Here is a 25686-nt window from a genome sequence, read left to right as displayed (position 1 = left end):
AGTGTATTAGTGTGGGTAGTACAGGTGGGAGTAGGGTAGGTATGAGAGTGTATTAGTGTGGGTAGTACAGGTGGGAGTAGGGTAGGTGTGAGGGTGTATTAGTGTGGGTAGTACAGGTGGGAGTAGGCGAGGTGTGAGGGCAGGGCTGGACTGGCCCCCCAGGAGTACAGGGGAATTCCCCAGTGAGCCCCACTGCCTGGGAGCCCACCTCCTCCTCTAGGGATCAGGTTCCAGACTGTGCACTTGAATTATACATTATGCATATGTTACATTGTACTGCACAGGACAATGGTGTATTTTCTACAGTGCATTGCTGTTATTAGTCTAGTACAGTGGTAGCCAACCCTGGTCCTCGAGAACTACCAACAGTTCACGTTTTCCAGCTCACCTGGCAGGTGCACATGTGCAGTTATTACTAACTAAAAAAGTAAAAAAAACTGTTACAGCGCACAAGAAATAAAGTTAAAAACACAATTATATTGTATTATTCACAGATCAGCATTCATTTTATAGATAATAATAAAATAGATATAAAAACCGGCTGTATAACTTTCCAGCTCAGTGATACTATATTTGACACATTTATAGCAACATTAATAGATACAATTTTGTGTAACAGTATCAAGAAACAGCTTTTAAAAGATACAATCAGCATTCGCTAGTTATAAACAGACTGTGTTCAACAGCTGATCAGACCGCACAATTGTCCTCAGCGTAACAACTGATTAGAGCATATTAAAAGAACCATTTGTTCTTATGTTTCTGTATATATTATTCTGTGCTCCACAGCTGCAAAAGTCTATTGCAAATTCAGTGATGTGAATACACCCAGGCTTGGCTTGGACTGGCCCATAGGGGTACAGAGGAAACCACCGGTGGGCCCCACTGCCTGGGGCCCCACCCTCTTAATTATACATTATGCATATGTTACATTATACTGCACAGGACTATGGTGTATTTTCTACAGTGCATTATTGTTATTAATCTGGTACATTATCATGCATGGACTAGCAGTATTTACCAAATATATTATTTATCAAGGGGTCCCAGACCATGCACTAATGGTCAGACCATACTTGCCTACCTGACCCTCTCCATGAGGGAGAAAATGCTCTGTTCCTGGACTTTCCTGGTAATGTCTGATTGCCATCACCTGTGGTGAGCTAGTTAATTGATAAGAAAGGTGTTTCACCACAGGTGATGGCAATCATACATTACCAGGAAAGTCCAGGAACAGAGCATTTTCTCCCTCATGGAGAGGGTCAGGTAGGTAAGTATGAGTTAGACAAGCTTCTAAGAATGGGCCCCTACCACTGTATTTCCCCGGTGGGCCCTTCATGCCCCAGTCCGACACTGAATACGGCTGATTTAGTAAAGCAGCCAAAGTAATGTAAATTGTGCGTGAAAACTTTTTAGCTGCTTCTTAGTGATAATGCAAATAAAGTCACTTTAACACTTCTGGCCAGACCATGATTAGGATTTTGTACAGGTGTTTGTTCTCACCGCAAAACTTGCATATGATGCGCCTTGTATAGTTTCTCCCGACTGCTGGTGCTTTAAACCATTTTTGCAGTCATCTCTGGAGCTGGTCCATACCAGGCAGATGGTCTCTGGATGAAATTGAATGCTGATCCGTGTAAATATAAAACTTTGATGCGTTTCCCCACCTGTTGTAAAGTCTCAGCGGCTTCCTCAGAAATTATATGTATTGCCGCTGTTCTCTCCTTTTAAATGTCGCTGCTCCCCGCGCACATGCGTACAATGGCCCTCATTCCGAGTTGTTCGCTCGTTCTTTTTCATCGCATCGCAGTGAAAATCCGCTTAGTACGCATGCGCAAAGTTCGCACTGCGACTGCGCCAAGTAACTTTACTATGAAGAAAGTATTTTTACTCACGGCTTTTTCTTCGCTCCGGCGATCGTAATGTGATTGACAGGAAATGGGTGTTACTGGGCGGAAACACGGCGTTTCAGGGGCGTGTGGCTGAAAACGCTACCGTTTCCGGAAAAAACGCAGGAGTGGCCGGAGAAACGGTGGGAGTGCCTGGGCGAACGCTGGGTGTGTTTGTGACGTCAACCAGGAACGACAAGCACTGAAATGATCGCACAGGCAGAGTAAGTCTGGAGCTACTCAGAAACTGCTAAGTAGTTAGTAATCGCAATATTGCGAATACATCGGTCGCAATTTTAAGAAGCTAAGATTCACTCCCAGTAGGCGGCGGCTTAGCGTGTGTAACTTTGCTAAATTCGCCTTGCGACCGATCAACTCGGAATGAGGGCCAATGTCCATACCAAGCTTCATTCCAGTTTTTGGAATGCAAGACGGCTAAAGATTTCCTTATTCCGTCTAAATGTGGTGTTTCAGTTCTTAAATATGTAGTTTTGTTTGTGTTGCTCTATTCCAGTGATCTCCAACCCGTAGCTCGCGAGCTACCGGTAGCTCGCCGTAGTATTTTCTGTAGCTCACAAAGCACACGGGCTTGGGCAGTCACTGGCACTCCTCCTCCCTTCATTTTAATATGGTGTCAGACGTCAGCCAATCAGAGCTCGTGGATCGGCAGTGGCGGCACCTGATTGGCTGCCGAACTGCAAGTTTTGATTGGCTCACTTACTGGCACCATATCTTAAATGCCCTCCGCCGCCGGAGACTCTGTCACCCTCACCACAGCCGCTCTCCGGACTTCACAGGAGAGGCGTGCGCTGCGCTCTCCTCCCCTTCCATCCCTCATACAGGAGGAGCAGCACCGGTGGCAGTAGGAGAAGCCAGCAAGGGTTAGCACTGTGTGGGGCTCTGTATCGGACACTGCGGGGGGTCATTATTTGTGTATCTGGCACTGCTGAGGGGCATTATTTGTGTATCTGGCACTGCTGAGGGGCATTATTTGTGTATCTGGCACTACGCGGGGGGGCTTACTTGTAGTTGTTAGGCCACACCCACTTTCGCAGGAGCGCACGCGCATTGGGGGAAGGGGGTAGCTCCTTCAGAGGTTTTATTTTCCGAAAGTAGCTCACAACCCAATTTAGATTGGAGACCACTGTTCTATTCTATCATGCATACAGTTGATTCATAAAGATAAAAAACACACAAAAATGCATTAACTCTAATATTGATAATAGTATTATCATTATAGCAGCAATACATTATTAAAAATACATATGAATCCAATACATGCACTTAAACCTTAGATAGTAAAAAGCAACCATGTCATCTTTACAATGCTATATCTGTTAAATCATACATCAACAAAAATGTTTATATTACATAAAAGATTCCTCTTTCATTATCAACACAGTCTGTTTATAACTAGCGAATGCTGATTGTATCTTTTAAAAGCTGTTTCTTGATACTGTTACACAAAATTGTATCTATTAATGTTGCTATAAATGTGTCAAATATAGTATCACTGAGCTGGAAAGTTATAACAGCTGTTTTTTATATCTATTTTATTATTTATAAAATGAATGCTGATCTGTGAATAATAAAATATAATTGTGTTTGTAACTTTATTTCTTGTGCGCTGCATACCTCCCAACATGACCCTCTCCAGGAGGGACAAAATACTCTGCGCCTGGACTTTCCTCTTAATTTATGATTGCCCTCACCTGTGTAGAACAGGTTAATGGATAAGAAAGGTGTTTCAGCACAGGTGATGGCAATCATACATTAAGATGGAAATCCAGAGGTAGAGCATTGTGTCCCTCCTGGAGAGGCTCATGTTGGGAGGTATGCCGCTGTAACAGTTTTTTACGATTTTTGGGGGGCTGAGTATCCCCCATGTTTGCAGCAGCAAGGAAATAAGGAATTGGTCATTTGATCAGTCGTTTGGATACACACCTTTTGCTGGTTATTACTGTCACATTTTAAAAGATCCACAGGTGGAGCTAATCACTTAACTTGTGATTCTGTGAGATCTGGAAAACGTGCACTGCTGGTAGCTCTCGAGGACCAGGGTTGGCTACCCCTGGGCTAGTACATTATCATGCATGCACTAGCAGTATTTGCTGTATGTATTTATCAAGGGAACCAGACCATTCACTCTCTAATGGTTAGGAAAACTGTGGCTGCTGGCCACACCCTCTTTGGAGACTGGCCACACCCTGAAACATGGGCCCCTACCAATGCTTTCACCTGGTGGGCCCTTCATGCCATACTCTGACACTGTGTGAGGATATATTAGTGAGGTTTTATCTTAGGTTTAGGTGTCCTTTAAAATGCACTGAATTAAGGGGGTCATTCCCAGTTGATCGCTCGTTGCAGATTTTCGCAACGGAGCGATTAAGGTGAAAATGCGCATGCGCATGGTACGCAGTGCGCATGCGCTAAGTATTTTAGCACAAAACTTAGTAGATTTACTCACGTCCGAACGAAGAATTTCCATCGTTGAAGTGATCGGAGTGTGATTGACAGGAAGTGGGTGTTTCTGGGCGGAAACTGACCGTTTTCTGGGAGTGTGCGGAAAAACGCAGGCGTGTCAGGATAAAACGCGGGAGTGTCTGGAGAAACGGGGGAGTGGTTGGCCGAATGCAGGGCGTGTTTGGGACGTCAAACCAGGAACGAAACGGGCTGAGCTGATCGCAGTGTAGGAGTAAGTCTGGAGCTACTCAGAAACTGCTAAGAATTTTCTATTCGCAATTCTGCTATTCTTTAATTCGCTATTCTGCTAAGCTAAGATACACTCCCAGAGGGCGGCGGCTTAGCGTGTGCAATGCTGCTAAAATCTGCTAGCGAGCGAATACTGTCCATGAAATACTTTCTGTAACTGAACCAAGGTTAGTTGAAATTAATATAGGGCGATCTCATTTGGCCGATTACTGGGCCTGTGCGCACGCGCAGGGGCCGCTCTGCTCAGTGCGCAGCCTGGGAAATACGATCGTATAGCAGTGATGCAAATGCCCCTGCCGGATTGACAGACAGAGGCTTTCACAGAGTGGTCAGGGGCATTGCAAGGGCGTGGTGCCCCAAAAAATGACATATACGGGCCGTTTTCAGGGTGGCCGCGTGACGACACATGCGGCTGCTGTGAAGTATAATGTGGTCGCGGATCTTTTACATTTGCAGGTTGTGCGGTTTCTTTTCCATACTGTACCTGTGATGCTGTTACAGCTAACCCCGGCCTGGCTTTCTCTCTCAGTTCCAGCGGTGGTCAAGGAGTTGGGAGAAGTGGTTCGCCAGTATCACTCCTGTATCCCATACACGATAGATGGGAACCCAGCTCCGGATCTCAGCTGGCAGTTCAATGGAGAGACCATGGTTATGAACACGTACACGTTCACCAAGCCGCTGGAGTACAGGGAAAATGGGACGCTCATCCACGGCTGCCTGTACTTCAACAACCCTACGCACGTCAATAACGGGAACTACACTCTGCTGGTGAGGAACTGGCTGGGTGAGGACAGTAAAAGCAGATACAGCACCTTCATGGATAATCCCTTCAACTTCAACCCAGAGGAGCCCATCCCAGGTGAGAGCATGAACCATTAGAGAGAGCAAATCATGATGATTACACCACAAATATTCTCCATACTGGCTGATATAACTCCAAGAGAGACACGTACTGTATCTAACCTCCTATATAGGACATGTGGAGGTGTTGCCTATAGCAATCAATCAGATTCTAGCTAACACGTTATGCAATTGTCTCTGAAATCGTAACTGCGTCTACCATCGACATAGCGCGCGAATACAGATAGGCCATTGTCTTAATATTTCTTATGGACACCTAATGGCATTTTGAAGGCAAGGTAACAAAAACATGAAAGCTACGTCTGCAAAAATTAACTTGCGCTCAACTCCGCATTAGCCCGCTCCCTCATGAATTAAGAGCCTAGTTCCTGTGACCCTCCAGCTGCTGTGGAACTACACATCCCAGAATGCCCTGCCACAATTTTGCTGTTGGGTCATGCTAAAAGTATGGCAATGCATCCTGGGATGTGTGGTTCCACAGCAGCTGGAGCGCCAGAGGTTGCCGACCCCTGGCCTAGCCCTTACAAATGTTGGTCTCCAGTCATACAGTAGTTCTTAACCAGTGATTATTGGGGTGTGGTTCATTAAATCGACAGTGTCTAGGTCGACAACGTTTAGGTCGACCACTATAGGTCGACAGTCACTAGGTCGACATGGATGGAAGGTCGACAGGGTTTCTAGGTCGACATGTGCTAGGTCGACAGGTCTAAAGGTCGACATGAGGATTTTTTTTTGTGTGTCGTTTTCTTCGTAGAGTGACCGGGATCCCAAATTAGTGCACCGCGTCCCCTCGCATGGCTCGCTTCGCTCGCCATGCTTCGGGCATGGTGCCTTCGCTCCGCTACCGCTTCGCTTGGCACACTTTACCGTTCCAATCGTAGTCCATGTGGATCGTTAAGTATGAAAAAAAATACAAAATAAAAAAAATGTGAAAAACTCATGTCGACCTGTCGACCTAGCACATGTCGACCTAGAAACCCTGTCGACCTTCCATCCATGTCGACCTAGTGACTGTCGACCTATAGTGGTCGACCTAAACATTGTCGACCTAGACACTGTCGATCTTCAGACTGGATCCCGATTATTGATGGAGCTGCTTTTTACCAAAACTAGAACTTTAAGTGCATTGCAGCAGAGTTCTTACTGAATAAAACACATTTTAAAAGAAGTTTTTACCTCATGACAGGAAAACAAAATGGCGCTTACAAAAATACATTAACCTTCCGTCAGGCGCACGTCTGAGACTCCCGGGTTGAGGCACGGTGCACCTGACAGGCGCCTGTTAAAAAATCATCATTAGCACCTAATTATCTCAATTCTAACACTCTTAAAGTGATCAGTGACCTTCATTAGGACGTACAAAGAGAGGTTTTACGGGCCATTTTAGCAGAAAATCTGAAGCAAAAAAGAGACAACATGAACATGAGTATATAAGTTTGTGCGTAGTGTGCCTGAGAGGCCACCCTGGACAAACCTACATATTTATGCAAAATATCCACAACCTTTGTAATTTTAATTCATAAAATGAGCAAAATAAACAATTAATAGATGAAAATAAAAGGAAAAACAAACCTTCAAAAGTGGGAGGAGTTTGGGCGCAGTGTGCCTGAGAGGCCAGGAGGGTCACTACTGCACTCCACGCAGGTGGCGGAAGAACTGACTAGGGGGGGTTTCCAACAGCACCTAGAGATAGGAAGGTACTAGGAGGGGCAGGCCCCTGCACCCCCTTAAGGTGTAGAGGGGAGCGAGAACAGCTTTGCGGCGCCTGTCAGGCCAGCTGTGCCTGACTGAAGGTTAAAATGCAAAAAAGACGCTGAGATTTTACTGTGTGAAATGAGCCCTTGAAGCAACGCTGTGTGATGTATTAAAAATGACAATTATTAGAATTTTCTGCAAATTAACTCTCACATTTGTTTCTTTTTCAGTGTCCTTGTCCCCTGAGGGTAAGTCGGCCTCCTTAATTGTTTTTGTCAACAAGCTCATTAAATTGTGAATGCCATTAAGCTGTCCTGCATCTCGTTAAAATTGCAAATAATTTTTGGTAGGAAAGCGTAGATTTCAGATGATCCCAGGCTGTCTGTATCTTTACTGTTGTCTGCCTCACACAGGCGTGTACATCTGCAATTGTATGCGTCCTCTTCATAACGCGGAGTGCAAACAGTTGTCGCCTGTAAATCATTATTTATGTATGAAAGGCCTGTGTAATCATAAGGGGTTGTCAGCGGTTCCTGATTTCAACAGCTTAAGATGCGTCATTCCCGGTGTGCATGGAAAAAATGCTTCCCCCATACAACAAAGGTGCCACAAGCTTCCAGGTCTTTGTATCCGTAGGCCTGCCAACATTTAGAAATGCGAAACATGGACAAATTAAGCCACACCCCCAATCCGCACAAACTACGCCTCTTTCTGCCCTGATATGCCCATATTTGGGTGAAGCACCACCTGTCTTGGGGTCCGTGAATCTGCACGGTCTTACCACAATTATGACATTTATCTGTATTTGGTTTTTAGATTACAGTTGGTATACTGTATTGTTTTTGTGGCTTTTGTGGCTGCCTTCCCCCATACACAGGTCATTGCTGGACAGGTTCTGTCATTTGTCATCTCTGCAAAGTGTACGGGAAGGTAATATAATAAAAAGTCCCAACTGCTTTATAAAGTGGATTAGCTCCATTTCTTGCTTTGAGAAATGTAATAAAATAACCATGTAGCTGAGGAGTCAGCACCGCCTTAGGGATATCTAGAGTATAACAACATAAAGCCGACAGATTATATAAAGTGCTCCTGCAATGACCAGCGCTGCTTCTTCAGCCTGAGTAATGGACCATAGCAGTCTGAGAGGCATGGGGGAAAAGACATGACACATGTTAACTACTTTGAGAATAGGGGTCTTTTACTGCTTATTTCAGGATTGCAATGAAATTAGTCATACATAATCCCTGCATGAATCAGCCTGCATAATACGGTTTAAGGTAGCAATGTCCATCAGTAGTGCCATCAATGTACATTAACGTCGGTGATCCACCAACGGTAAAAGCATCTCTGGTTTAAACCATCGGCTGTCGGTAACGGGAAAGGTGGCGGGCCAATTAGGGAAAGGGGCAGTGGCTGAGTGACGCAATAGGTAGGTGAAGTGGCGGGGCTAAGTGTCACAGGTTGGGGAAATAAAAGAATTGTGCATCTCTGCCATCAGTGGTGGAGAACTAGGAAGTATAAGAATTTTTTTTATTCTTTCACAGGTGGAGGCAACAGCACGTTCCTGAACCCAGTAGAGACCGTAGAGGACAACACATTTGGGGTAAGTTTGTGACCTAGAAGTTTGTTGCCATGGCTGCATTAACGTGCAATACTCAGAATTCCAACTTAGGGGGGAGCTTTGTCCTAGCTGGGAGAGAGGTGGAGAGAAATAAAGAACCAGCCAATCAGCTCCTAACTGCCATGTTACAGGCTGTGTTTGAAAAATGCCAGCTAGGAGCTGATTGGCTGGTACTTTATCTCTCTTTTTTTTTCTTTCTCTCTCCAAGCTTTGATAAATATGCCCCTTAGTTCCTGACACACACCTTAGAGAACCACAAGACAAGCAGAAAGCAATTATCCAGCCAGATGTAATTTAAGTGCATTTGACAATGTGTTTATTTGCTAGGCATTCGTAAAATCTGGTCTTGAGGTGAAAGTGGTGAAACCACTAATTGATGAGCAATAAAGGCTGGTTTTAGTTGGAAAAGTATTCAAAGGAAAGTGTAAGTCTTATGAAATGTTCTAATAATAGCAGTCTTATGCCGAGTACACGCTGGTCGATATATCGTTCATCAAATTGCCGAACGATATATCGCAAGCAGGACGGCGGGTGTGTATACCTGATATGTCTGTGAGAGACGTTGGTCACAGACAAATCGGATGCTCCCTGCAGCACAGCCAATGCCAATATATCTGAACGTGTGTACGGGTGACCCGCCAACCGCCCGTACACTGGCTGCAGGGACCGCCAACACTGACATCACAGCTGGGTGAGCAAATTTAAATGCCCTCCCAGTTGTCAAGTCTGGCCCGACATATCGAGTGGACGACTGGTGTGTGTACAGTAGTTTACCTAATCGGACGCTCTGTCGGTATGGCGATGGGCCAAGAGATACATCTTTCTGATGTGTACCCAGCCTTATAATGTGTATATAACAGAACAGCCAGAATTTTTTGTGGCAGCTCATCCCACTCTGGTGGGCAAAAGTGTGTTGTATTAATTCATACTTACCTACTGTTCCGGAATGGCCAGGGGGCTCCTCAAAATCGGGTGGCGCTGCCGGCCTCCCGGAAGAGCGGGCAAGTCTCCCGCAGCCAGCCTCCACCCTCCACCCGGCGGTCCACTTGACGAGTGAAGTGGGTGGGCCTGGCGGGTGATGACATGAGTTGTGCTGAATTGCATCATTGCAGCAACAGCTCCCTGGTAATCTCGGCATTGTATAGTAGGGGACATGGCCACGATGATGTAATCACCTCCCCCCCCAGCCCCCTTATCCACATCACGACCCCGCACTCACCCCCAAAAGCAATAAAATCACCATCTATGTATTAAACACACGCCGTCTCTACACTGTGCAATGTCTCACCGATACTGTTAACCCCCAAATGTCAATTTTCTAGTTTTCTTTCTTCCAATTAATGTAATAATGTAAAAGGAATAATATCACCCAGTGAATAGCTACTAGGGTGAGTGGGGATTCACCCTATGCAATAGCAGGGCCATTTTTTCTCAAAGGCGGAAAAATGTGGCAGGGGCGGAAAACACATGGATCGGCGAATACATGTGTTTTCCGTTGAAACACGGCCATTTTTGACAATTTTGAGGCATTTTTTCGCCAATGCCTTTTCACTTAAAATAAAGGTGAAAAGGCATTGGTGTAAATGCCTTCAAAACAGACGAAAATGGCCCGCAATTGAATACTTGGGGGGGGGGGGGGGGGGGCAATATATTAGCTCAGATCAGAGCTAATTGCATACCCCCCTGCAACTTCAATGCACAGTATCCTAGCTTTAACCGTTAAAGTGTTCTACTTTTCTTTATCCAAAACTGGTATACTTACTGTAAGCGGGGACTGTAGAACTAAGGAGTCTATTTACTAAGGCTTGGATGGAGAAAAAGTGCGCGAAGATAAAGTCCCAGCCAATCAGCTCCTAACTGCCATGTCACAGGCTGGGTTTGAAAAATAACAGTTAGGAGCTGATTGGCTGGTACCTAAATTCCTAGAGAACCAGAAAATGGCCATGAACAGGAAGGAAAACCGCTGGGCCTACTCTGTGCTCTGCTAGTAATGCCTTCCCCTCTGTGAGCAGCCTGCCATCCCAGCTACTAATCTCCATCAGGCCTTGCCTTTGCGACCATTCTACAATTAATAAAAAAGCAGGTTGGGAGGGGGAGTAAATACAAAATATGACCTCTAGGTAGTGGGGTCACAGCATTGAATGCATCCAGGGCTCCCAAATCTTCCCAATTCTGCTTTCACCATGCAACATAGCCAATCACTCCAGGAGATCACAGAGGAGCGGAGCAGCTCCCGTGTCCGCCTCTAGGGGGCATCAAGTGAGTTCTCATATAAAATCCAATAAATCATTAACTATTTAAGGTGTATTATGTAACTGTTAACCTGAATTCTATACGATGCAGTAGATGTGTTATGCCTCTACATCCTCTTTAGCTAAATATCTTACCTGGATTATATCACTTTTATGAATGTTCCTGGGTGACTTATAACGCACTACGTCACCTGATAAGGACAGCAGCTTCAGCGTGTGCATGTGTTTTCCATCAGGTGTCGGTCGCTGTGGGACTCGCCGTCTTCGCCTGCTTATTCCTACTCGTCATGCTGATCGTTCTTAATAAATGCGGGAGACATTCTAAGTTTGGAATCAACCGTGAGTGCTTCATTTTCTGAATTCATCTCTATGTTCTAGTCACATATGAATGTATATCACAGACTACAGAATTTCCCAAATCCAGTCCCCAGGACACCCTGGCAGGTGCATGTGTCACAGGATCAAGTAAAACAATTAGCACCACCATATTTTATAATGTGCCAGCCAGTAATGGATGGACCTGTGCAGAAACTAGAAGAGCTGGAAAACCTGCACTGCTAGGGCGCCTTAAGAGCTAGATCTTAAAAACACTGACCTATATGTATATGTGTTTGTATCTTGGACATGTGTTCACCCTGTTTGCTTGTGTCCTTATACACTGTTGCTCCAGTCGCGCCAAACAGCCCCTCTAGGCGCGCCAGGTCCCATGAGACTATCGTCAGGTGTTTTTTTTGCATGTTTTTGCCAAAAGTGCATCTTAGTGACAGCACGATGCAGCCAGGACGCACCAGGAGACTGTGTTGATCGATTAGATATGCGACACTTGTATATCTGTGTCTGAGCCTCTGAGTCTGTATGTGAGGTGCTACAATGCAGCAGGTGCAGCTTTTTCCATGCCAAGTTCCGTTGTGCTCTGTATACAGACTCCGTCACACACAGATATACAAGGGTAACAGATCAGATTAATCGGAAATGTCTTGTGGTGCGTCCTAGTCGCATCACATTGCAACTAAGACGCATTTTGGGTAAAAAAAAAAAGATGACCAACGCTAGGAGAGTGCACGGGACCTGGCGGCTCACTCGCTTCGGGCATCTACGTGGCATATTGAGGCTAGATGTATGCGGACACATCTGTCACTCCTCTTGGTGCACCAAGTGTTTTTCTGGGTCAAAAGGTGAATTTTATTTGTAAAGTAAAACAACTTTAAGTAACAAAACTACATTGCTAGTCTACACTGATGATGTTCATGGGCATTTGTACATCTGTGTGCGAATAAGTCTGACACAAAATTTCAAGAAAAATATGGTACACTCCATGTGTCAGAGCGTCTCAGGTGTGATGAGGACACATCTGTAAAATCACCTGTAATATATCCTAACAGAGTTATAAGGAAGTATATAGTATAAATGTTACTGTCTCTAAGGCAATAGTCCCCCCTATCTGTTGTGCGGTTCTCGGCCACACTGGGCAGTAACACGGCTACTTGAACAACTTCGTCTCTATATTATCACACTTTGTTCCAATAGATAAGACACTGGCCCTCATTCCGAGTTGAACGCTCGCTGATGATTTTCGCAGCGTAGCGATCAGGTAAAAAAATGGCAAAACTGCGCATGCGTATGGGCCGCAGTGCGCACGCGCGACGTACTTTCACAAAAAAGTATGTCGTTTTACACAAAGTCCAGCGACTCTTTTCCGTCACTCTGTTGATCGGTGAGGGATTGACAGGAAGTGGGTGCTTCTGGGTGGTAACTGACCATTTTCCGGGAGTGTGCTAAAAAACGCAGGCATGTCAGGTGAAAACGCAGGCGTGCCTGGGGAAACGGGGGAGTGGCTGGCCGGACGCTGGGCGTGTTTGTGACGTCAAAGCAGGAACTAAACAGACTGAAGTGATCGCAAGGAAGGAGTAGGTCTGCAGCCACTCTGAAATTGCATGAAAAAATTTCAGCACAGTTCTGCTAACCTTTCGGTCGCACTTCTGCTAAGCTAGGATACACTCCCAGAGGGCGGCGGCTTAGCGATTGCACTGCTGCTAAAAGCAGCTAGCGAGCGATCAACTCGGAATGAGGGCCATTATTTTTTCAGATTTTTCATTTACATAAACCGTTGTCATTTGATGGCCATCTCCCCTTCCTTTCATCTTCATTCTTCTCCTTTTGATGTCTAACCTTCACTTCTCTTTGGCATGTCCACTACTTCTTTTCCTCTCACTTTGCCGATCCCTTGCTCTTCTCCTGCATGTCGATCATTTTACTAACTGTACCCTTAGCTTTTCTTTTCCCCATGCCTATCTTTTACTCTCGCTTTCCCATTTCTGTCATTTACTCATCCTCCATAGCTCCATACATTGATGTCCTCCCTATGTTCACTCTTTGGTTCCACATGTCCTTTGTTTACTTTTTATTTACTTCAACTATCTTTCCTTCATGTGTCTCTTCCCCGTCCTCTTTGTTCACTCTTCATTATTCACCTCTACATGCCCATCTACAGTCTTCTCCCACTGTACTCCTCTCATACCTATGTTCTTAGTTTACTTCTCTCCTCCACATGTCTTCTTCAATCTGATCATCCCTTTGATCCTGGGTCATTTCTCCCCTTAAAATATATATCCTCCACTCTGATCTTCCCTAAGAACCTAGGTAACGTTTCTCCTCCACATCTATCCCTCCCTCTGATCATCCCTACGTTCCTGGATCACTTTTCTCCTCCACATGTCTATCCTTCCATCTTCCATCTTATTATCCCTATTTTCCTGGACCACTTCTTTCCTCCACATGTCTATCCTTCCCTCTGATCATCCCTATGTTCCTGGATCACTTCTCTCCTCAGCAAGTCTGTCCTTCCCTCTGATCATCCTGGGTCAGTTTTCTCCTCCGCATTGCCTATCTTTCCCTCTGATCATTCCTTTGTTGTCACTTTTCTACTCCACATGACTATCCTTCCCTCTAGATGTATGAGGACACATCTGTAGCTCCTCTTGGTGCTCCAGTAAAACAACTTTAAGCAACAAAACTACATTACTATCTGTACATCTGTATGCAAATAAGTTTGAGACACAAAATTTCAAGAAAAATATGGTACACTACATGTCTCAGAGCGTCTGAGGTGTGCTGGGCGTCTTGTGCCGTATGGCCTATAGATCTTCATATCCTTCACACAGTGCCCCCCATTATGCTGATGCCGAGATGTTTTGTGTCCTCTCACCCTTCTACCATTGAGATGCATCTGTTCCTCCAGCTCTCCTGGTAATGATCCGCGGCATGTTCTCCCATTCTTCTGACATTGAGCGGTGTTATATCTTCCTTATGTTCTGACACTGAGACATGTACGGAGCCTTCACAATCTTCTGACACTAGGCTGCCAGGACCTCCAATTCGTCTGACAGTAAAATGCATTAGCACCTCACAATTCTCCTTAAAGAGCTTTATTCGGTCTTTCTAGTCTACATCTCCCGTGTTTTCAGATCTGCACATGCAGATCTCTGGGCCTCATTCAGACCTGATTGCAGCAGCAAATTTGTTAGCAGATGGCCAAAATACTGGCAATTCGAACATAACAATTAGAACTTCACTTTAAAATGAACCTGAATATCTTTCTTCCACTAATCCTTTATATCAAGCTCTATTGGATCCGATGCTTACTACCTGATATTAAGATTCTACGAGTCCGAAAATATTCCCTAATTTAAGGTGTCAGCAATGACTGACTCTTATCTTTCCATTCCAATTCCCTGTGATCCCTCAATGGACTGTGTGATCGATCAATAGAGAGGGTAGAAGGAGGATGCAATAAAAGTAATATTAATAGCATGGGATTTGTGTACAGGAAAACGTATAGCCTATCACTGCTACATTATGTACAGTTCCATATAAGGCATTATAAGACAATGCTCACCATGGTAACACATTATAATAAGCTTCTCTTGATCATCAGTGAATCAGAGATTTCTAGCTAAGAGGTATGTTTGATGAGATATGAATACTTATGGACCAAAGGTGAAATAAAGGTTATCTAGATAAGCGTTATCTGTTGTGACATAATACTTAAGCACTTTAATAAGCAAGTTTCCTGTCTAATCATTGGCTAATAGGTTTGTTTTGCAGGGTAACGAGAAAAGATCAAAAACAATTTTTTAAATTTTAATCTATTCTTTAAAAAAAATCTATCACAAATAAATTGTATTTTTTAACCTCTTATCTGCCTGTGGGGGCACAGAAAGCATGCTGAGGCATTAGGATTAATTGTGACCTGGAAGCAAGGTTCTCGAAAATTGTTTTTGTGGAATATGTCTGACTGCGTTCTCTCGGCTTTAACTAAGGCAAGGAGAAAGTGTTTTGAGAAGAAGCACACTTCATTAGGGCTTGTTTCCCCCACGCCAAAGCAGCAAGGAGCCGCTAATTCACTTTTGAAATTCATTCAAGCCTTAAATGGGTTTGATGTGTCTGTTTCCCAAGGGCCCGAAGGCTGGAGATAGTTTAGAAGACTCTGAGTGTGAGATGGAAAAGTAGCTGGTGTCTCAGCACTAAAGTCTATTGCTAGTTACAGAACAGTTTCTGTAACCCTTTCTGCCCTCTGCAGCAAATGCCTTGGGTGACACAGAAGCCAAGACCACAATGCATTGTTAACGAGTTCACAAATGCGCACTTCAATCTACAGCAACCCTCACTATACGTGGCAGGCTGCTTAAAGGTAGCTAACAGCTTCTTATGCATCTCCGGAGGCTTTATAAAGTCACCTGTCTACCACCACCCAGTCTGGCACCAACATTCAATCCATGGTCGAAATCACTTACATCCCATGTCTTCCCCATTATAGTATTTCTAGTCTGAACAACAACTGAACCTCTTGACCCTACCTGAGTACCTCTTGGCCCTACTGAATGCATTGAGGTTGCTGTCACATAATTGGCTAATTAGACTTTTGCATTATGAAGCAGGTATATTTACATATATATCTGAATAAACAGATGACACATAGATCATGGGCACATATACTGGGAGTAGCTTGTAATGTAACGAATGGGCCTAGATTACTTTGTGGTGAACTTTGATCCCCAAAATTTAAAATGGTAAATGTCAAACGGGGTGTTTTCATGTAATATTATTGTCATTTTAATACTTAGGGTCAAAATGACTTAGTAAATCTAGCACCACGATCCCTTTCATAGACTCAATGGTTCAATATAGAACAACTCTTACAGCATACAGTATATGGGTTTATATGATGATTTGTAGATGAGATTTCTCACTCCCACCTACGCAAAGTCTCTGATGGTGCAACCCACATAAAGAATTATCTACAGCCATCCAAATGTTAAATGGTCTCATCTCTTTAATATAGCTTACCCTACTGCCACCTATGCTACTAACACTATTAGCCCTTCCCCACCTACACAAATCACACCAACACTACCTACATCAATGCTCCCTCACACCTCCCCTACTCCCACCTGTACTACCCACACTAATACACCCTCACATCTACCCTACTCCCACTTGTACTACCCACACTAATACACCCTCACATCTACCCTACTCCCACCTGTACTACCCACACTAATACACCCTCACACCTCCCCTACTCCCACCTGTACTACCCACACTAATATACCCTCACACCTCCCCTACTCCCACCTGTACTACTCACACTAATATACCCTCACACCTCCCCTACTCCCACCTGTATTACTCACACTAATACACCCTCACACCTACCCTACTCCCACCTGTACTACCCACAATAATACACCCTCACACCTGCCCTACTCCCACCTGTACTACCCACACTAGTACACCCTCACACCTCCCCTACTCCCACCTGTACTACCCACACTAATACACCCTCACACCTCCCCTACTCCCACCTGTACTACCCACACTAATACACCCTCACACCTCCCCTACTCCCACCTGTACTACCCACACTAATACACCCTCACACCTCCCCTACTCCCACCTGTACTACCCACACTAATACACCCTCACATCTACCCTACTCCCACCTGTACTACCCACACTAATACACCCTCACACCTCCCCTACTCCCTCCTGTACTACCCACACTAATACACCCTCACACCTCCCCTACTCCCACCTGTACTACCCACACTAATACACCCTCACACCTCCCCTACTCCCACCCTTACTACCCACACTAATACACCCTCACACCTCCCCTACTCCCACCTGTACTACCCACACTAATACACCCTCACACCTCCCCTACTCCCACCTGTACTACCCACACTAATACACCCTCACACCTACCCTACTCCCTCCTGTACTACCCACACTAATACACCCTCACACCTCCCCTACTCCCACCTGTACTACCCACACTAATACACCCTCACACCTACCCTACTCCCACCTATACTACCCACATAGTACACCTTCACACCTACCCTACTCCCACCTGTACTACCTACATTAATACACCCTCACATCTACCCTACTCCCACCTGTACTACCCACACTGGTACACCCTCACACCTACCGTACTCCCACCTATACTACCTACTCTAGTACACCCTCACACCTACCCTACTCCCACCTGTACTACCCACACTAATACACCCTCACACCTACCGTACTCCCACCTGTACTACCCACACTAATACACCCTCACACCTACCCTACTCCCACCTGTACTACCCACACTAATACACTCTCACACCTACACAAATAACACCTACACTATCCACGCTAATACACCCTCACACCTACAGTAAATCACTGGGAAAACTGTGGTAATTTTCCCAGGGATTTGCACATGTGCAATAGAGATGAGCCCAGGTGTGGGTGCCATGTTCCCGCAGATCTGCGCATTGATCCTGCACGTGGATCCTCTCATCTTTAGAAAATCACACCTCCGTAGTCCGCCCTACCCCTGCATTTGGAACATATCCTATCCCTGCCCAAGAGTCAGGGATATATCCTACCTGCCCTTCTCCCCTCCCGGCCCCAGTGACAAAAATTCCACACTCTACCCCTTGGCCCCTGCAACATGAAGTGTACCTCATAGCCCGGGGCAGACACTAACCACACTAATTCCCCTGCCTATGGAATATACTGCAACACCTCCCCCCCCCCACCCCACTTTACCCCAGGGACATACAGTACCCACTCTATCCCCACCCCAGTCCAAGGGACATAGATTGCCTGCCCAACGAGCCCAAGGGACATAAATCACCCACCCTTCACCCCATCCACAAGACATACATTACCCCCTCACACCCTTTGCCTCCAATATATACACACATAATAGTGAGGGCTGCCTTTGCTGTATACATGCTGCATCTCAACTCCATATGCTTGCTAATGCCCAGTCCCCAGACACATTTCTGTTCTGGGCTGGGGATGGGGCGCCATAGTATGGCCTGCTCAGGGCACTGGAGCTCCTCCCTACACCTCTGGCCGAGAGATTACCACCTGGGAGCCCTATGACAGTGGGCTGAGGGCCAGATGCAGCCCGCAAGGTAATTGGGTTCAGCCCGATTCATCCTGCAACACCTGTGTTGTTACTGTTGACAACCCGGGCACCGCAGTAATCACATTAAACTATAGCTCCTGACAGCTCCTGCGTTGGGAGCTAAACATCCAAATACACATCCCTCTCGTGGAGCACAGCCAAGCTCGTCAAAAAGACAGGTCAGTCTTCTGTGTGGGACAGGGGTAATTATGTATGTTTTTTATTTTTTTCCTGCGGGGGTGAAAATTAACCTGGGGTTCCCCATCACCAACCATCAGGTCACTAGCTCTGTGAGCCAGCACAGAACCTGAAAACAGAGGGAAGGTTCCTTCATGTTTTACCAAGCACTCGATCGATCTAGGTAAATACATGGAGACATCAAAACTAAAAAAAGACAGCTGCATGGGGGATTGAACCTGGGCTTCACCATCGATAACCAGTGAAGCCTCAGGACACTTGCCCTGTGAGCTAGCACACTACATGGTTCAGATAGTGAATTCCTTGAAGTTTTATAAAGCACTTGATTGATGTAAGGAAATACATGGAGACTTCCCAACTAACCAAAAAGATAGCTGCATGGAAATTGAACTTGGGTCTCTACATCACTAACTAGGGAAACATCAGGATACTAACCCTGTAAACCAGTATAGTAGTTGATACCGAACAAAGACTCCTTGAAAGTTTATCATGATATCGATCTAGTCAAATACACGGAGGCTTCCAAACAAACTCAAAAGAAAAGCAGCAGTGGGAATTGAACCAGTGCCTCCATGTCATTATTCAAGACAGTCATGGATACTAGCTCAGTGAGCCAGCACTGTACCAAAGACTGTGAGAGTACTCCTTGAATATTTATCATGCAATCGACCTATTCAAAGATTCCAACAAATCTAAAAGAAAGGCTACAGCTGGAATTGAACCTGGACCTCCCCATCATTAATCAGTACAGCATCTAGATACTTGCCCTGTGAGCCATTACAGAACTTGAGACAGATAGAATTCTCCTTGAAATTTGATCACGCAATCGTTCCAGTGAAATACATGGAGACTTCCAAACTAAACAAGAAACCTGTGTTTGGAACTGAACCGGTGCTTTATCATCCTTAACCAGCCAGCACAGTACCTGACACAGAAGAGAGATTCTTTTAACCTTTATTAATAAAAAAACTGATCTAGTGCAAAAAACATAGAATACACATTGAGAAAAGTCTCTCTGCTGTGGCAAAGCATCTGCAGGCTCCATAGCCTAGTGGTTACGTTCCCCGTGCACATATATGGTAAGGTCACTGGTTCGAATCTGGGACCTGTGTTTATAGTATTGGTCATTTTCCTTCTGGCTGCCTGATGATATTGGTAATAGTCTCAGGCTATGCTTAGTCATGTGGTGGCTCAGCTGAAAGGCTGCCTGGTTCTCTGCTGCCTATCAGTCGCTGGAGGTCTGTCTTTAATTCTCCAACCAGGCTTGAGCACGTTGAGAAATACATCCACATGACACAGAGCACCCTGGACTAGTGGATGATGGTTGTATCCTCAGCCAGATGTCCTGAGTTGGATGTTGCACTGTGTTTACATCAACACTAAGGGCATACTTGCCTACCTGACCCTCTCCATGAGGGAGAAAATGCTCTGTTCCTGGACTTTCCTGGTAATGTATGATTGCCATCACCTGTGGTGAAACACCTTTCTTATCAATTAACTAGCTCACCACAGGTGACGGCAATCATACATTACCGGGAAAGTCCAGGAACAGAGCATTTTCTCCCTCATGGAGAGGGTCAGGTAGGCAAGTATGACTAAGGGACAGCCTTCTGCAGGACTACACACCACAATCTGCTTTCACAGGTGATCTCCCCACTGACTGGGGGCATTTTGTCCATGTCATCCATCTTCCATAGAGCAGTAACAGTGAGTGCCACTAAGATCTACCACAGTGGTGGCACAAGGTGGGTGCGGGCATCGCCTGCAGAGGAGTGACACCAAACTGTCAGCTCCTGCTCAGCCACTGTAACAATGCATCCAGCACTACAGCTCCTGCCATAATACAGAAGCTGGCACTGCAACCACAGCAGTCCCTATCTCCTGGACCCCTGGGTTCCGGATATGAAGCCATGTCACCATGATAAGTGATGCCTCTGATCTTCTCTAGAGCACCTTGGGACTTCATCACTGCTACACCAGTAGGTGACCCTTCTCCATACCTCCCAATATGACCCGCTCCAGGAGGGACAGAATGCTCTGCTTCTGGACTTTTCTCTTCATTTATGATTGCCCTCACCTGTGCAGAAACACCTTTGTTATCCTTTAAACTGTTCAAAACAGGTGATGGCAATCATAAATTAAGAGGAAAGTCCAGAAGCAGAGCATTCTGTCCCTCCTGGAGAGGGTCATGTTGGGAGGTATGCTTCTCAAGTGCACTGTCATACTATCCAATATGACCCATTCCAGGAGGGACAAAATGCTCTACTCTAGACTTTCCTCCTACTTTATGATTGCCGTCACCTGTGTTGCACTAGTTAATTGATAAAAAAAGGTGTTTCACCACAGGTGACGTCAATCTTTAATTAAGAGTAGAGGTCCAGAAACAGAGCATTCTGTCCCTCCTGGAATGGGTCGTGGTGAGAGGTATACACTGTGCCAGGTCCTGATCCAAGTAAGTAGTGAGATCTATCAACAGTATTCCACATGGTGCAACATCCCAGATACCAAGAAGAACAGGTGAGCACATGGCTACTGGCCAGCTGTGTCAGATCATGTAATTACCAGGAAGCCTGGCGTAACATACCAAGGAACAACGGATTCAGCTTTTCCTTTTGGTCAACTCAGCTATATGTCTCAATGTCTTGACTCTTATGTAACAGTAATAAACAATAAGGGGTAAGTTTACTAAAGGTAGATTTTTTTTTTTTTTTAAACATTAAATTTTTATTGAAGGGTTTACACACAGAAATGGGGAACAGAAAAAAAGAAGGGGTAAGGGAAACACAGGGGAAGTCCAGAATGGTTACCATATACAGAATATAAACAGTGCACAGTTGGATGAATATACGATTGGCTACATTAAGCTTTCAAATACGTGAGAAGGAGAAAGCATTGAGAAAAGAGATGGAAGAAGAGAGAAAAAAAAAAGAACAATAAGGATTAAAGTGCATAACACATAGAGAATACCTGATAGCACAACATTCTTGTAGAGGTCAATCTAAAGGTAGATTTTAATACATTTTAAACTGATGTTGGGTTTCTGGGGCTAAATTACACATTTACTAACATATCACATTTTTGTACTAGAAAGAAAGCTGCATAGGGAATCAAACCTGGGTTTTGCTAACACTAAGCCAACGCATTGTTAGGCTACTAGCCCTGTGAGCCAGCACAGTACTAGATACAGTGTAAAGGCTCCTTGAAGTTTATAAAGCAATCTATTGATCTAGTGAAATAGATGGAGCCTTTCCAACTAACCCAAAAGAAAGCCTCACGGGGGAATTGAACCTGGGGCTCCCCATTACCAACCACTAGCAGCATCAGGTCACTAGCCCTGTGAGCCAGCACAGAACCCGGTAACACAGGTAAGTTCCTTCACGTTTTATCAAGCACTCAATCGATCAAGGGAAATACTTGGAGACGTCAAAATTAAAAAATACTGCTGTAGGGGGGATTAAACCTGGGCCTCCCCATTAATAAGCAGTGCAGCCTCAGGACACTAGCCCTTTAAGCCAGCACAGTACATGATGCAAATAGCAGATTCCTTGAAGTTTTATAAAGCACTTGATTGATCTAGGCATAGGTTCTCAAACTCAGTCCTCAGGACCCCACACAGTGCATGTTTTGCAGGACTCCTCACAGAATCGCAAGTGAAATAATTTGCTCCACCTGTGGACCTTTTAAAATGTGTCAGCGAGTAATTAATACACCTGTGCACCTGCTGGGTTACCTGCAAAACATGCACTGTGTGGGGTCCTGAGGACCGAGTTTGAGAACCACTGATCTAGGGCAATACATGGAAACTTCCCAACTAGGCAAAAAAATAGCTGCATGGCATGGGAATAGAACTTTGGTCTCCCCATCACTAACCAGTGCAGTATCAGGATGCTAACCCAATACCTGGTATGGTGTAAAGACTCCTTGAAGTTTTATCAGGCAATCGATCTAGTCAAATAGATGGAGGGTTCCACACTAACTTAAAAGAATGGCTGAAGTGGGAATTCCCATCACTAAACATTACAGCATCAGGATACTTGCCGTGTGAGCCAGGGAACGTATCCTGACACCGATGGAAGACTCCTGGAAGTTTTATCATGCAATCGATCTAATGAAATACAAAGAGACTTCCAAAATAACTAAAAAAAAACACAGCAGTTCTAATTGAACCTGTGCATCTCCATCCCTAACCAATACAGTATCAGGGAAATAGCACTATGAGCCACCACAGTACCTGACACAAATAGACTGACTCTTTGCAGTTTTATCAATCAAAAAACTGATCTAGTACAAAAAAACACAGAATACACATTGATAAAGTCTCTCTGCTGAGCAGAAACATGTACAGGCTCTGTGGCTTAGTGGATAGTGTCTCTGCTTAGTTATGGTAAGTTTGCTGGTTCGAGTCCCTGTACCAGTGTTATTTTCATTATTTGTAATTTTCCACCTGACTGCCTGATGATATTGGTAATAGTCTCAGAATATGTTTGGCGATGTGGTGGCTCAGCTGAAAAGCTGCCTGGTGTTCTTCTGCCTATCAGTTGCTGGAGGTCTGAGTTCAAATCTCCAACCAGGCTTGAGCACCTTGACAATGCTTCCACATGGCATGGAGCACCCTGGGCTAGTAGATGATGGTTGTATCCTCAGTCAGGTGTCCTGAGTTGGATGTTGCACTGTGTTTATTATTTATTAAAGTGCAACATCAACACTAAGGGACAACCTTCTGCAGGACTACACACCACCATCTGCTTTCACAGGTGATCTCCCCACTAACTGGGGGCATTTTGCCCATGTCATCCATCTTCCATAGAGCAGTAACAGTGAGGCCACCATGGTCACCTACAATGGTGGCACAAGGTGTAGATGCCAAAATGCTGGCCCCTGCTCATCCACTGTAACAATGCATCCAGCACTGAGCTCCTGCCATAATGCAAAAGCTGGCACAGAAACCACAGCGGTCTCCGGTGGCAGTCTGGACCTCTGGAGTGATGGATAAATGTGGTTCCGGATATGGAGCTATGCCCCCTTGTCACCATGATAAGCGATGCCTCTAATCTTCTCTAGAGCACCTTGCTGTTAGCCCACAGAGCTGACCTATGCCTTGAGAAGAGAAGACCTTGTCTGCAGCATCCAAGATGCCAAAAGAATTCTACTTGGGACTCCACTCATTGCTACCAGTAGGTGACCCTTCTGTAGTGCACTGTCATACTTCCCAACATGACCCTTTCCAGGAGGAACAAAATGCTCTACTCCTAAACTTTCTTCTTACTTTATGATTGCTGTCACCTGTGTTGCACTAGTTAATTGATAAAAAAAAGGTGTTTCACCACAGGTGACGTCAATCTTTAATTAAGAGTAGAAGTCCATAAACAGAGCATTCTGTCCCTGCTGGAATGGGTCCTGGTGAGATGTATGCACTGTGCCAGGTCCTGATCCAGGTAAGTAGCGATCTCTAGCACAGTATTCCACATGGTGTAACATCCCAGATACCAAGAAGAACAGGTGAGCACATGGCTACTGGCCAGCTGTGTCAGATCATGTAATTACCAGGAAGCCTGGCGTAACATACCAAGGAACAACGGAGTCAGCTTTTTACTCAGCTATGTTTCTCAATGTCATCACTCTAATGCAACAGTAATAAACAATAAGGGGGAAATTTACTAAAGATAGATTTCAATCAAGTTTAAATTGATGTTGGGTTTCATGTGCTAAATTGCACATTTACTAACATAGTACATTTTTATATAATAGTACTAGAAAGAAAGTTGCATAGGGAATTGAACCTGGGTCTAGCTAACACTAATCAAGTCACAGTGTTAGGCTACTAGCCCCGTGAGCCAGCACAGCACCTGATATGGAGTGAAGGCTCCTTGAATTTAATAAAGCAGTCTATCGATCTAGTGAAGTACATGGAGACCTTCAAACTAACCCAAAAGAAAGCCACATGGAGAATTGAACCTGGGGTTCCCCATCACCAACCACTAGCAGCATCAGGTCACCAGCCCTGTGAGCCAGTACAGAACCTGATACAGAGAAAAGGTTCCTTCACATTTTATCAAGCACTCGATCAATCTAGGGAAAGTCATGGAGACATCAAAACTAAAAAGACTGCCATAGGGGTGATTGATCCTGGGCCTCCCCATCAATAAGCAGTACAGCCTCAGGACACTAAACCTGTGAGCCAGCACAGTACATGACACAAAGAGCAGACTCCTTGAAGTTTTATAAATCACTCGATTGATCTAGGGAAGTACATGGAAACTTCCCAACTAAGCAAAAAAATAGCTGCATGGCATGGGAATAGAACTTTGGTCTCCCCATCAGTATCAGGGTACTAAGCAAATACCTGGTACAGTGTAAAGACTCCTTGAAGTTTTATCAGGCAATCGATCTAGTCAACTAGATGGAGGGTTCTACACTAACTTAAAAGAATGGCTGAAGTGGGAACTGAACCTGGGCATCCCCATCACTAAACATTATAGCATCAGGATACTTGCCGTATATGCCAGGGAAAGTATTCTGACACAGATGGAAGACTACTTGAAGTTTTATCAAGCAATCGATCTAATGAAATACAAAGAGACTTCCAAAATAACTAAAAAAATGCACAGCAGTTGGAATTGAACCTGTGCTTCTCCATCCCAAACCAGTCCAGTATCAGGGTACTAGCTCTGGGAGCCACCACAGTACCTGACACAAAAAAACTGACTCTTTGCAGTTTTATCAACCAAAAAACTGATCTAGTACAAAAAAACACAGAATACACATTGATAAAGTCTCTCTGCTGAGCAGAAACATGTACAGGCTCTGTGGCTTAGTGGATAGGTTCTCTGCTTAGTTATGGTAAGTTTGCTGGTTTGAATCCCTGTACCAGTGTTATTTTCATTATTTGTAATTTTCCTCCTGGCTGCCTGATGATATTGGTAACAGTCTCAGGATATGCTTGGCCATGTGGTGGCTCAGCTGAAAGGCTGCCTGGTGTTCTTCTGC

General features: G+C 44.9%; 1 protein-coding gene across 3 annotated transcripts in view; it reads left to right on the top strand.

Annotated features, from left to right (window-relative positions):
* The window catches only part of NTRK1 (neurotrophic receptor tyrosine kinase 1), a 138501-nt gene that overhangs the window by 79410 nt on the left and 33405 nt on the right, over nt 1-25686 (top strand). For all 3 annotated transcript variants that reach the window (XM_063947118.1, XM_063947117.1, XM_063947119.1), the window contains exons 8-11: nt 5131-5460; nt 7388-7405; nt 8702-8760; nt 11267-11369. In XM_063947118.1, the coding sequence (XP_063803188.1) occupies nt 5131-5460; nt 7388-7405; nt 8702-8760; nt 11267-11369 (510 nt within the window). The remainder of the gene's footprint in view (nt 1-5130; nt 5461-7387; nt 7406-8701; nt 8761-11266; nt 11370-25686) is intronic.

Source organism: Pseudophryne corroboree, chromosome 12 (genome assembly GCF_028390025.1).
Source record: "Pseudophryne corroboree isolate aPseCor3 chromosome 12, aPseCor3.hap2, whole genome shotgun sequence".
Classification (NCBI taxonomy): Eukaryota; Metazoa; Chordata; class Amphibia; order Anura; family Myobatrachidae; genus Pseudophryne; species Pseudophryne corroboree.
Note: the sequence above shows the minus strand (reverse complement) of the source record. Positions and strands in the feature narration are given on the sequence as shown.